Source organism: Chaetura pelagica, unplaced genomic scaffold (genome assembly GCF_000747805.2).
Source record: "Chaetura pelagica isolate M959 unplaced genomic scaffold, ChaPel_1.0 scaffold324, whole genome shotgun sequence".
Classification (NCBI taxonomy): Eukaryota; Metazoa; Chordata; class Aves; order Apodiformes; family Apodidae; genus Chaetura; species Chaetura pelagica.
The window spans coordinates 1325-13264 of NW_009952887.1; the positions used below are offsets into that span (position 1 = coordinate 1325).

General features: G+C 41.4%; 1 protein-coding gene across 1 annotated transcript in view; it reads left to right on the top strand.

Moving 5' to 3' along the window:
• TLE4 (transducin-like enhancer of split 4) overlaps window positions 1-11940 on the top strand; it is a 190608-nt gene that overhangs the window by 999 nt on the left and 177669 nt on the right. Inside the window, exons 3-4 of the mRNA XM_009995459.1 lie at window positions 3-128; window positions 584-721. Coding sequence (XP_009993761.1) covers window positions 3-128; window positions 584-721 — 264 coding nt within the window. The remainder of the gene's footprint in view (window positions 1-2; window positions 129-583; window positions 722-11940) is intronic.

The following is an 11940-nucleotide window of genomic DNA, read 5'->3' on the forward strand; positions in this document are numbered from 1 at the left end:
AGTGGGAGATGTCGTGGCTGCTCCTGAACAACCATGTTGTTCATGGCATGATTGAACTGGGCTTGGCTGCTGGTGAATCTGGTTCCCACAGGCTGGGATTTGATGCAGTTCAGCACAGTGAAGAGGAGGTATCTGCAGGGAACACAGCTTTGGAAATCCCAGCATCCTGGAAGTGCTAAGTAAAGGCTATTGACAAATGCACTAGAAAAGAACAGTGTCTGTTGAGAAATGGTTTAAGAACGTAGTTCAAGAGAGACCAAGACGACTGGAGCACATAAAGAGATCTCTGCCAGATGCTGCATTTGCTCTGCACACAAGATACACCCTTACTTCTGTGTCTTTGAAGTGCTCATGTTTGACAAAGCATTATGCAAACATGAAACAAAGCTTGGACCCTTCCTGGAAAGTATAAACATTTGAATATTGTCTTTTCACAGTGGAAAAACAGTATCATTTACCTCCAGGTTAAATACACCTTTTGGGTCAGAATCTTTTATTGATAGCTGCATTGTTTACTTCTACCTTTACAGACTCCTGGATCAATGCTTTTATTTTCAATAGATCTTTTCTTTGATGGACGCAGGCTCTTGAAATATTGACACCACCGATCCAAGCAGTGGAAATAGGAGGCGACATTTTACTCTCTGCAAAAGATTCTCCTCCTCAACAAGGCTCTGTCAGCGACAATAACATTATCATCTCTCACTTTGTTAATCTTGAGGTATAAAATTATTTCAGGCTATTTGTACGTTACTTTGCAGATTTAAATTTTTTTCCCTTCCCTCCCTCCCTCCCTGCCTCCTTCCCTCCCTTAATACATCCCTCCCTCATAGAATCATAGAATCATAGTATCTTAGGGGCTGGAAGGGACCTCGAGAGATCATCTAGTCCAACCCCCCTGCCAGAGCAGGGTCACCTAGAGTACATCACACAGGAACTCATCCAGGTGGGTTTTGAATGTCTCCAGTGAGGGAGACTCCACAACCTCCCTGGGCAGTCTGTTCCAGTGCTCTGTCACTCTTACAGTAAAAAAATTTTTTCGGATATTCACCTTGAACCTCCTATGCTCCAATTTACACCCATTACCCCTTGTCCTATCACTGGTCATCACTGAGAAAAGCCTAACTCCGTCCCCCTGACACTCACCCCTTACATATTTGTAAACATTGATGAGGTCACCCCTCAGTCTCCTTTTCTCCAAGCTAAAGAGACCCAGCTCCCTCAGCCTTTCCTCATAAGGGAGATGTTCCACTCCCCTAATCATCTTCGTAGCTCTGCGCTGGACTCTTTCGAGCAGTTCCCTGTCCTTTTTGAACTGAGGGGCCCAGAACTGGACACAATACTCCAGATGTGGCCTCACCAATGCAGAATAGAGGGGGAGGAGAACCTCTCTTGACCTACTAACCACACCCTTTCTAATGCACCCCAGGATGCCATTGGCCTTCTTGGCCACAAGGGCACATTGCTGGCTCATGGTCATCCTCCTGTCTACCAGGACCCCCAGGTCTCTTTCACCTACACTACTCTCCAGCAGTTCAGCCCCCAACCTGTACTGGGACATGGTGTTGTTCTTCCCCAAATGTAAAACTCTGCACTTCCCCTTGTTGAATTTCATCATGTTTCTCCCCGCCCAACTCTCCAACCTATCTAAGTCTCTCTGAATGGCAGCACAGCCTTCTGGTGTGTCAGCCACTCCTCCCAGCTTAGTGTCATCAGCAAACTTGCTGAGGGTACATTCTATACCCTCATCCAGGTCGTTGATGAAGATGTTGAACAACACCGGTCCCAGTACCGACCCCTGTGGGACTCCACTAGTCACACACCTCCAACCAGATTCTGCCCCATTGACTACAACTCTCTGACTCCTTCCTTTCAACCAGTTCCTAATCCACCTCACTTCCTGGTCACCAAACCCATACCTGATCAACTTTTCTACAAGGATGCTGTGGGAGACGGTGTCAAATGCTTTACTGAAATCAAGATAAACCACATCTACCGCTCTACCATCATCTATCCACCTAGTAATTTCCTCATAGAAGGCTATGAGGTTAGTCAAACATGATTTACCCTTGATAAAACCATGTTGACTGCTCTTGATGACCCCCATGTCCTTGATGTGCCTGGAGATAGTGACAAGAACAAGTTGTTCCATCACCTTTCCAGGGATGGAGGTGAAGCTGACCGGTCTATAGTTACCCGGGTCCTCCTTCTTGCCCTTCTTGTAGACTGGAGTGACATTTGCTATCCTCCAGTCCTCAGGCACCTCACCTGTTGCCCATGACTTACTGAAGATGATGGAGAGTGGCCTAGCAATGACCTCCGCCAGCTCCCTCAGCACCCTTGGGTGCATTCCATCTGGACCCATTGATTTATGGATGTCCAGATTACTCAACTGATCCCTAACCCAATCCTCATCTACCATGTCAAACTCTTCCTCTATCTTGACTTCTTCTGGGGCTATATGAATCTGGGGCTCATAGGGAGACCCTGCAGGAGTGAAGACAGAGGCAAAGAAGGCATTCAGCACCTCTGCCTTCTTTATATCCTCTGTCACCAGGGCTCCCACCTCATTCCTCAATGGGCCAATATTGCCTCTACTGCTAGTTTTGCTAGCTATGTATTTGAAAAAGCCCTTTCTATTATCCTTAACCTGACTTGCAAGGTTAAGTTCCAAGGAGGCCTTAGCTTTCCTAATTGCCTCCCTACATCCTCTGACAACAGTCCTATATTCCTCCCACGTGACCAGCCCCTCCTTCCATGATCTGTAGATTTTCCTTTTCCACTTAAGTTTGCCCAGTAGTTCCTTCTTTAACCATGCAGGTCTCCATACATTCCTTTCTTGGTATTTCTTAGGGTAGTGGGGAGGGTTGACCTCATGTCTCTAACTTAAAATCGGTGACAATCACATGGTAGCTCCTTCAAAATACGTTTTTCAGAAAAGGAGTTTTCCCAGTTTTTTTGTAAAGATATGATTGACTGAGGATTAAGAATGTATTGTCTTTCTGAATCGTATCCTGCAACCCTTTTTTTACAGCAACCCTGCAACACAATTAAAAGAATGAAACATCTAGTTGTGCTTTTCAAAAAAAGGGATATTTTATGAGATAAAAAACAAGAATGTGAATGTGGTAAACCTGTTTAATAGGGGGAAATTAAGGGATTGGTGGAGAAAAGAAAGAAATTTTATAAAAAATCAAAGTAATGATACAACTTGGAAGTCAAATAACTCCCACACATAGCAGATAATAACATTGACAGCCCTTGGGCAAAAAAAAACCCCAACAAACACCACAATTTGAACTTCTATTTTAGTACTTATGGTGAAAAATACCTAGCATACTTGGTGAATATTCTTTCCTTTAAAGAGCTCATTGCAGCAAATCCTGTTTTTTCTTAAAAGCACTTGTATTTTGAAATTATTTTAATTGTGTCTGTTCCTTGGAGAGTGGTTAACCACCCAAGCAGTAACTTTTCTTGTAGTGGAACTATTCATACAAATAATTGTATGTAAGTGGGAGTGAGAAAATCACAAATTCCTTCCTTTGCCATTTCTGTGAGTAACTTTTTTTTTAATTGACTGTAAATGAAAGCATTTCTCTTTCATGCTACGTTTCAATTCTTAACTGCCCCAAGGATTGGATAGATAACATTGGCACACTCAAGACGATACCATCAGCAGCAGTCTAACTTCTTTTCTTCCTCTGGTGAAGGCTGTCAGCCCTGCAGTGGATGTTATCACTGAAATAACTGATACACATACTTGCTGATCGTATTAGTACAAGCTCAAGTTAGTGGTCCATTTGAAGTTAATATACTGGATCTTGAGCGGCAGAAGCTTTGCTAAAAGCACCTATTGTACTCTTTCGCTTGTACATGGAAACAAAAAATGTCTGGCAGTCTGACAGCAGGCAGGCAGTACCAATGTCTTGAGGTCTTTCAACTGAATCTGCCAGATTAGTACACTATGAGCCCTAGACACTTTACACACAGAGGGCAGGATGCCAGCACTCCTAATAACATTTATATCCTATCTGCGTAACAGCAGTCATTTAATTGGATGCATTAGGGGAAAAAATGTAGCATTTTATATCAGTTCTCTTCAAATCATAAATGACTTCTCTTGAGCTGCCTGAGACTCATGGACCACAGTTTGAACATTACTGCCACATACTTATCTCAAGATTCCTATAAATGATATTTCAATTTTCAGCTATGATTATTTAATTAGTTAGTTGTGAAAATAGTTACACTGATATCCAGAGACATATTTTGTTAATGGAGTGAGAACAACTCTGTAGTCCTGCTACTGGATATTCATTTAAACCAGCATCATCACCAAACAACAGTCCAGTTCCATCTCTTCTCCTTGCTACTTGCTCATCATGTGCCCTGCTTGTATTGTGCCAGGCACAGCCTCACAGCAAAGCACATTGAGAAGCTGATCAGCTAAAAATACTGCTTATCCACCTCTGTTTCATTATGTTTGCAGGGGGATAAGTTTCTCAAGCTTGCTGTGTTGCAAATGCTTCACCAGTACAATGTAGGGAGTAACATAAGAGCAGCAAGAAGGGAACAGCAGGATGGAGGCAGGGTGGGGGATGGTGGAAGACAGATGTGGACTTTTTTTGGACGGTGAATTGAACTATAGCCTTAAAAATCAGGCTTCTACTTCAAACACATTCACAATTCCTTTTCCATGGATGTTGTTCAGTTCTCATGTGATTCTTTGTTTTCCTCCAGCTTTGCCACAAGCAAACATTCCTACATTTCATAGAATCATAGAATCATAGAATCATAGAATCATAGAATCTTAGGGGCTGGAAGGGACCTCGAGAGATCATCTAGTCCACCCCCCCTGCCACAGCAGGGTCACCTAGAGTACATCACACAGGAACTCATCCAGGTGGGTTTTGAATGTCTCCAGTGAAGGAGACTCCACAACCTCCCTGGGCAGTCTGTTCCAGTGCTCTGTCACTCTCACAGTAAAAAATTTTTTTCGGATATTCACCTTGAACCTCCTATGCTCCAATTTACACCCATTACCCCTTGTCCTATCACTGGTCATCACTGAGAAAAGCCTAACTCCGTCCCCCTGACACTCACCCCTTACATATTTGTAAACATTGATGAGGTCACCCCTCAGTCTCCTTTTCTCCAAGCTAAAGAGACCCAGCTCCCTCAGCCTTTCCTCATAAGGGAGATGTTCCACTCCCCTAATCATCTTCGTAGCTCTGCGCTGGACTCTCTCGAGCAGTTCCCTGTCCTTTTTGAACTGAGGGGCCCAGAACTGGACACAATACTCCAGATGTGGCCTCACCAATGCAGAATAGAGGGGGAGGAGAACCTCTCTTGACCTACTAACCACACCCTTTCTAATGCACCCCAGGATGCCATTGGCCTTCTTGGCCACAAGGGCACATTGCTGGCTCATGGTCATCCTCCTGTCTACCAGGACCCCCAGGTCTCTTTCACCTACACTACTCTCCAGCAGGTCAGCCCCCAACCTGTACTGGGACATGGTGTTGTTCTTCCCCAAATGTAAAACTCTGCACTTCCCCTTGTTGAATTTCATCATGTTTCTCCCCGCCCAACTCACCAACCTATCTAAGTCTCTCTGAATGGCAGCACAGCCTTCTGGTGTGTCAGCCACTCCTCCCAGCTTAGTGTCATCAGCAAACTTGCTGAGGGTACATTCTATACCCTCATCCAGGTCGTTGATGAAGATGTTGAACAACACCGGTCCCAGCACCGACCCTTGTGGGACTCCACTAGTAACACACCTCCAACCAGATTCTACCCCATTGACTACAACTCTCTGACTCCTTCCTTTCAACCAGTTCCTAATCCACCTCACTTCCTGGTCACCAAACCCATACCTGATCAACTTATCCACAAGGATGCTGTGGGAGACGGTGTCAAATGCTTTACTGAAATCAAGATAAACCACATCTACCGCTCTACCATCATCTATCCACCTAGTAATTTCCTCATAGAAGGCTATGAGGTTAGTCAAACATGATTTACCCTTGATAAAACCATGCTGACTGCTCTTGATGACCCCCATGTCCTTGATGTGCCTGGAGATAGTCACAAGAACAAGTTGTTCCATCACCTTTCCAGGGATGGAGGTGAGGCTGACCGGTCTATAGTTACCCGGGTCCTCCTTCTTGCCCTTCTTGTAGACTGGAGTGACATTTGCTATCCTCCAGTCCTCAGGCACCTCACCTGTTGCCCATGATTTACTGAAGATGATGGAGAGTGGCCTAGCAATGACCTCCGCCAGCTCCCTCAGCACCCTTGGGTGCATTCCATCTGGACCCATTGATTTATGGATGTCCAGATTACTCAACTGATCCCTAACCCAATCCTCATCTACCATGTCAAACTCTTCCTCTATCTTGACTTCTTCTGGGGCTATATGAATCTGGGGCTCATAGGGAGACCCTGCAGGAGTGAAGACAGAGGCAAAGAAGGCATTCAGCACCTCTGCCTTCTTTATATCCTCTGTCACCAGGGCTCCCACCTCATTCCTCAATGGGCCAATATTGCCTCTATTGCTAGTTTTGCTAGCTATGTACTTGAAAAAGCCCTTTCTATTATCCTTAACCTGACTTGCAAGGTTAAGTTCCAAGGAGGCCTTAGCTTTCCTAATTGCCTCCCTACATCCTCTGACAACAGTCCTATATTCCTCCCAAGTGACCAGCCCCTCCTTCCATGATCTATAGATTTTCCTTTTCCACTTAAGTTTGCCCAGTAGTTCCTTCTTTAACCATGCAGGTCTCCTAGCACCCTTACTAGATTTCCTAACCATTGGGACACTCTGATCCTGTGCTTGCAAGAAGTGGTCCTTGAATGTTGACCAGCTATCTTGAGCTCCTTTATTTTCTAGCACCCTGTCCCATGGGATTTCCCTTAATAGATGATTGAGGAGACCAAAGTTTGCCCTGTGGAAGTCCAGGGTTCTGGTCCTGCTGGGTATTTTGTTCCTTCCACACAGGATATGTACTCATATAAAATCTGTTTTGTTGTGATTACATCAGCTCAGTTAAGATTTTATTAGCATTTAAATTCTATCACCATGCCTTACAAATTAGGTAGTTAATATTGTACAAACAAGGCAAACAAATAATTATCTTACTGTATTGCTTAATAATCTACCTGGTCTTCTGACATTTTTCAAAAAGAATTTTCAGCTTCAGTACAATACATTTTTTTTCTACTATGTTCTTGTTTGTTACACAGTTGTCAGGCTTTTCACTCTCAGTCTATCCTTCTTTCTCTCTTTCTTTACCTTTCTTCTTTTAGATTCTGTAGTATTGCTACATTAAAAGAGAAAGCAAGGAGACTTGCTATTAAGGGGAAGAAATTCAAAGTAGAGTGAAAAGTCATAGCAGTACTGTGAATAATTAGAATGCAATGATTCTTTGAAATATAAATATGTGTAATTTTGTAGGAGTGTAAAATGGTTTGGTTTTTTTGTCCCTTGTTTTTTCTTTCTGGGTTTCAGTGTTTAGGAGTAAGGTAGGACAGGTAACAGCTTCTGTTGTTCAAATTTAAAAAAATGGAAGAGAATATTTCAGATTATCCCATATTTTGTTTTATTTTTATTTTTCTATTATAACCACTTATTTATTTGTTTATTTGTTTTATCTAAATGTTGCATTTTAAAATGCTTTTAAATTCCCTCTTTCAGAGGTTTACCTTTTCTGAATTCACAGCTCAGCGGCCATGGTGTGTTCCTCTTGTGCTTGTCCCTAACAGACCTGGTCTTCTCCCCTTCCCCCATCACATCTAGTTTAAAGCTCTATCAATGAGCCCTGCCAAGTCCTGCCCCAAAAGCCTCTTCCCCCTCTGGGACAGGTGCATCCCACCTGCCACCATCAGTCCAGGTGCCTCATATAGCATCCCATGATCAAAAAAACCAAAACCCTGTCTATGACACCAATCTCTTAACCATTCGTTAACCTGCAAACTCTTCCTGTATACCTCCCTACCCATTCTTGCAGGAGGGATGGAGGCAAACACTACTTGCGCTCCAGACCCCCTAACTAGCTGTCCCAGGGCCCTGAAGTCTCTCTTCATTGCCCTTGTTTCTGAACAGAGAACTACAAAGAGGAAAAATTAAAATATGGGAGGTTTATAATATCTTAACATTTGTAGAAATCTTTTTATAATACTTGCCCAGGTTTTTGCAGCTCTAATTCATTCTGTGCAATGATGACTGATCAACTTACGTGAATATAAGATTTTGTTGAAATCACAAGTGATGCTAGTGATTAGAATTTGAAAAAAATCCCGTTTTTTAATTTAGGGGGTTTTGTTGTTTGTTTTTTCATATTTTCACTGAGCTGAATCATGTTTATCCACTGGTGAAATTACTATTCATTCTTGTTTCAAGGGAAGGAAATGGACTGGCCATGGGGAATAAATTGAAATAATCACTTTCTATAAATTTTCTATAAAAGTTTCTATAGTTTTCTATAATAGTTTCTATAAATATTTTATAAAAGTTGCTATTGTAAAACTGGTAATCTTACTATGCTTAAAGCCATTTAAAAAAAATAGTACTTTTACACGTCTATTAGGCTACTTTACCAACAATGCATGAAAGACAATGAAGTTCTCAATTCCTGAACATTTTGCTACTCAACATGACCATTTTTAAGCATAGAACATAATTGTTTAACCTATTAGGTCATCTGAATTTCCATAGTATTTTTTACTAAGTTTTTAAAGAGTTACAGTACTATACTTTCCTAGATTGATTTACAGAAAAAGTAGAGACAGTAAAATGCTGTATTAAGTCTACAGAAAGATTCCTGTTATTCTGAACTAGGAATTCATCCAACAGATCTAAAGTAATTTTAGAACAGAGAATGCTTCTCACTTTGAAATGTAAGTACCTATACAGACACATACATGAGATTAGATTCACAGATAATGTAAATCAGTGCAATTCCATTGGTCAGTTCTTCATAGCGGATGAGGTTCCAGCCAAATGCTACTACATATGTATATGTCATATGTATGTGTACTTGCAATGTGTACGTGTATGTGTACACGTGTATGCGTATGGGTGTGTGATATAAAATCACTTGTGCATGTAACTATATAATTGTATACATTTACTCTCTTTTGCCAGCAAATTTTCCATAGACTGGAAAAATACAAAGTGCTTATGTACTTTAGAGATTAATTATTTCTGGTTAGGAAGCACACTGTGTTTTTCAGAGCCCTCCTGATTTTTAGGATTTCTCTTGCTGAAAGACATTATTTTCTGAAAGTCATCAACGACAGAAGTAAAAGACTTGAGAGGAGGAGGAAAGATGGAAGTTTTAATTTCACTGAATTTGTCCATGGAGAATACATTCAGTTAATATTATGACTTTTAACATGTGCTATGCTATTGAAAAAAAAAACTATTTATAAAGCTTTGGTATGTACATGGTTCATGGTATGTAAAATTTGAAGCTTTGTATCTTGAATCTAGGAAAGAGAGCTCCACTTTGCAACAATTAGCAGGTCTCAGGACAGAAGCCTCCAGCTATCATTTTAAGGGACAGAAGAAACTGACAAGGAGAATACATTTGGTCAAATTTTAAAGGGACGTAGTTGGGTCAAGCTGCAAAATCCTTTGAAAGGAAGAGCTATTAATAGAATTTCAGGAACAATAAATATGGAAGATGTTGATTGTCAAGAGATTAGAGGAAGTACCTCAGGAAACAGAAGCTCTTTCCTGACCTTTTGTGTGTGTTTACACAAAATACTGTGTTTCCAAATAGCTATTTACAGTCTTGAGTGTTTTCTTTCCTTTTTAATTTCTTCTATCTATCTATCTATCTATCTATCTATCTATCTATCTATCTATCTATCTAGTCTGTCTTTATCCTTTATAAATATACTGTGAATTATTCCCAAGCGGACAACAAGCCAAATACTTTTCTCAACTACACCTTCATAAACCCAATATAATTCTGTTTAAAAGAATGGGTACATTAGTACATTTAATTTGCAGAGGGTTAAAACAGCCTTGTTCCTGCAAAGGAAGGATATCTGCTGTTCTTTGAGCCTCCTGTTATCTATATTAAGCTTCTAAGCTACTTGTTACTTCTATTATGATTGCTAATGCTTGTTCCTGTTTAACACTGGTATTCTCTGTTGCATGGTCTAAGCATATCTTGTTCTGTCTTGGCATTAAAGGCTGGTGAGATGCAATCAAATTTTGTACCTTCAAACCCCCATAAGTTACACAGAGGCAGGTGATTCATCAACAGGAACTGCTTTAAGGAACCTCTCCAGCTTCACATTGTATTTGCTTTTCACCTGTGATCCACATACCATAATATAATCCTGAAATGTATCAGTGAAGCATGAACTGCAAAACCTGAGGAAAAAAGGGAGGCCAAGCTGATTTAGATCCAAAGCTTTTTTCCAGTTCATAATCAAAACATCTCTCTTTGTATTTCTGCCTGGCTTGCTGCTACTACTACCTGCTATATCTTCACTTTTTCAGTAGTATTTTCCAGGTCCACTCAGCATTTCCTTTAATCTGTCCTTTGTGTATGTTTGATACACTTATAAGAATTATTTTAACATCATAGCTTCCCACTGACCTTTATTTTAATTTCCTTCTCTTCTCACCTTCCTCTTGTTTTACTCCTCATGTGTTCCTCAGGGCTAGCTTTCATTTTTGCCTCTCACTATTTCTAGCAGCTTATCTCTTGTTGAGATGCTCCTGGTGTAAAATTCAAGCATCAGTGAGCTATGATGCCTGAAGACATAACTGGGGACTGAAGTCCCACAGAAAGGAGGCTGACTTTTGTAGATTTTTTCAACCAGTTTATGTCTAAAAATTTAGAGGAATGCAAAATGAAGCTAATGAAAAACTAAAAAGATGGAGGATGAAACTGAGGTGCTCTCTTAAGATTGTAAGGGGCCAGAGAGGACTCATATTTTGTTGTCAATAAAGTCCCCGTTAGGAGTAGAGATATGTGGCTTTTTTTGCTTTCCAATACATGGTGCATACTTCTGAGAAGAGTGCAATTTATGGGAAGAAAATATGTGGAAAAAAAAAATAAAAGCTTAAGTAAAATGTATTATTGAAATACATCTTGCTGTAGCAAGACTCAAAAATTGTGTTCAAAAAACAACTGCAATGATTCAGTCTTTGTGGAAATTTCTAGTTATTACATATTTTTGTAGCTGCGGGTAAATATTACAAATATAGTTGGCACTAGGTATTAATAGATTTGGAGACAATTCTTGAGAGTTTACAAGCTACGCATCAAATAGTATATTTAGATAATCACATCTTGAATGAAACTGTTCAGATAAGTAGTACTTTGCAAATTCAAATTGTCACGATCCGTGACCAATTATATCTCCTTATTGGAGTGTATTAACTTATCAGGATTTGCTGAGAGATCCACACGTGGGTATCGCCTCACACAGAGGATACAGGAACTTATGTCCTGACTTTTTTGAGTGAATAACTCGCTCAGCGCTTACTAAATTTCTAACAACAGCAAGGTTTATTGTGGGGAAAACAAAGCAATTTGGGGCAGGAGGTTCAAAAGGAGTGATTACAACACATTAAACATATATGGGTACACCTTAGTTACACATCTTATTCACGTGAGGGAAGCAGAGGGGAGGGATTTGCCCGAATGGCTGGATTATATTTTCCCCTATAAGCTGGGGTAGCCGGAATTGTCTCACCACGGCAGTGCAGGTTCGATGAGCTGGGTAGCAAAGAGGCTGCAGGCACTCCAAGCGCAGGTCGCCCCCCCCCACCACAAAGCGGCGGCAGTCGGTGCGCGGCTCCGGGACCGTAGGTGTGCAGACGCTGGAAACGCGGCGGTTTCAGCGGCGCTGGGACTTTTGGCAGCAGCGGGGACGGGCGGCTCCCAGCAGGAACGGCAGGCAGCAGGGCAGCAGAGC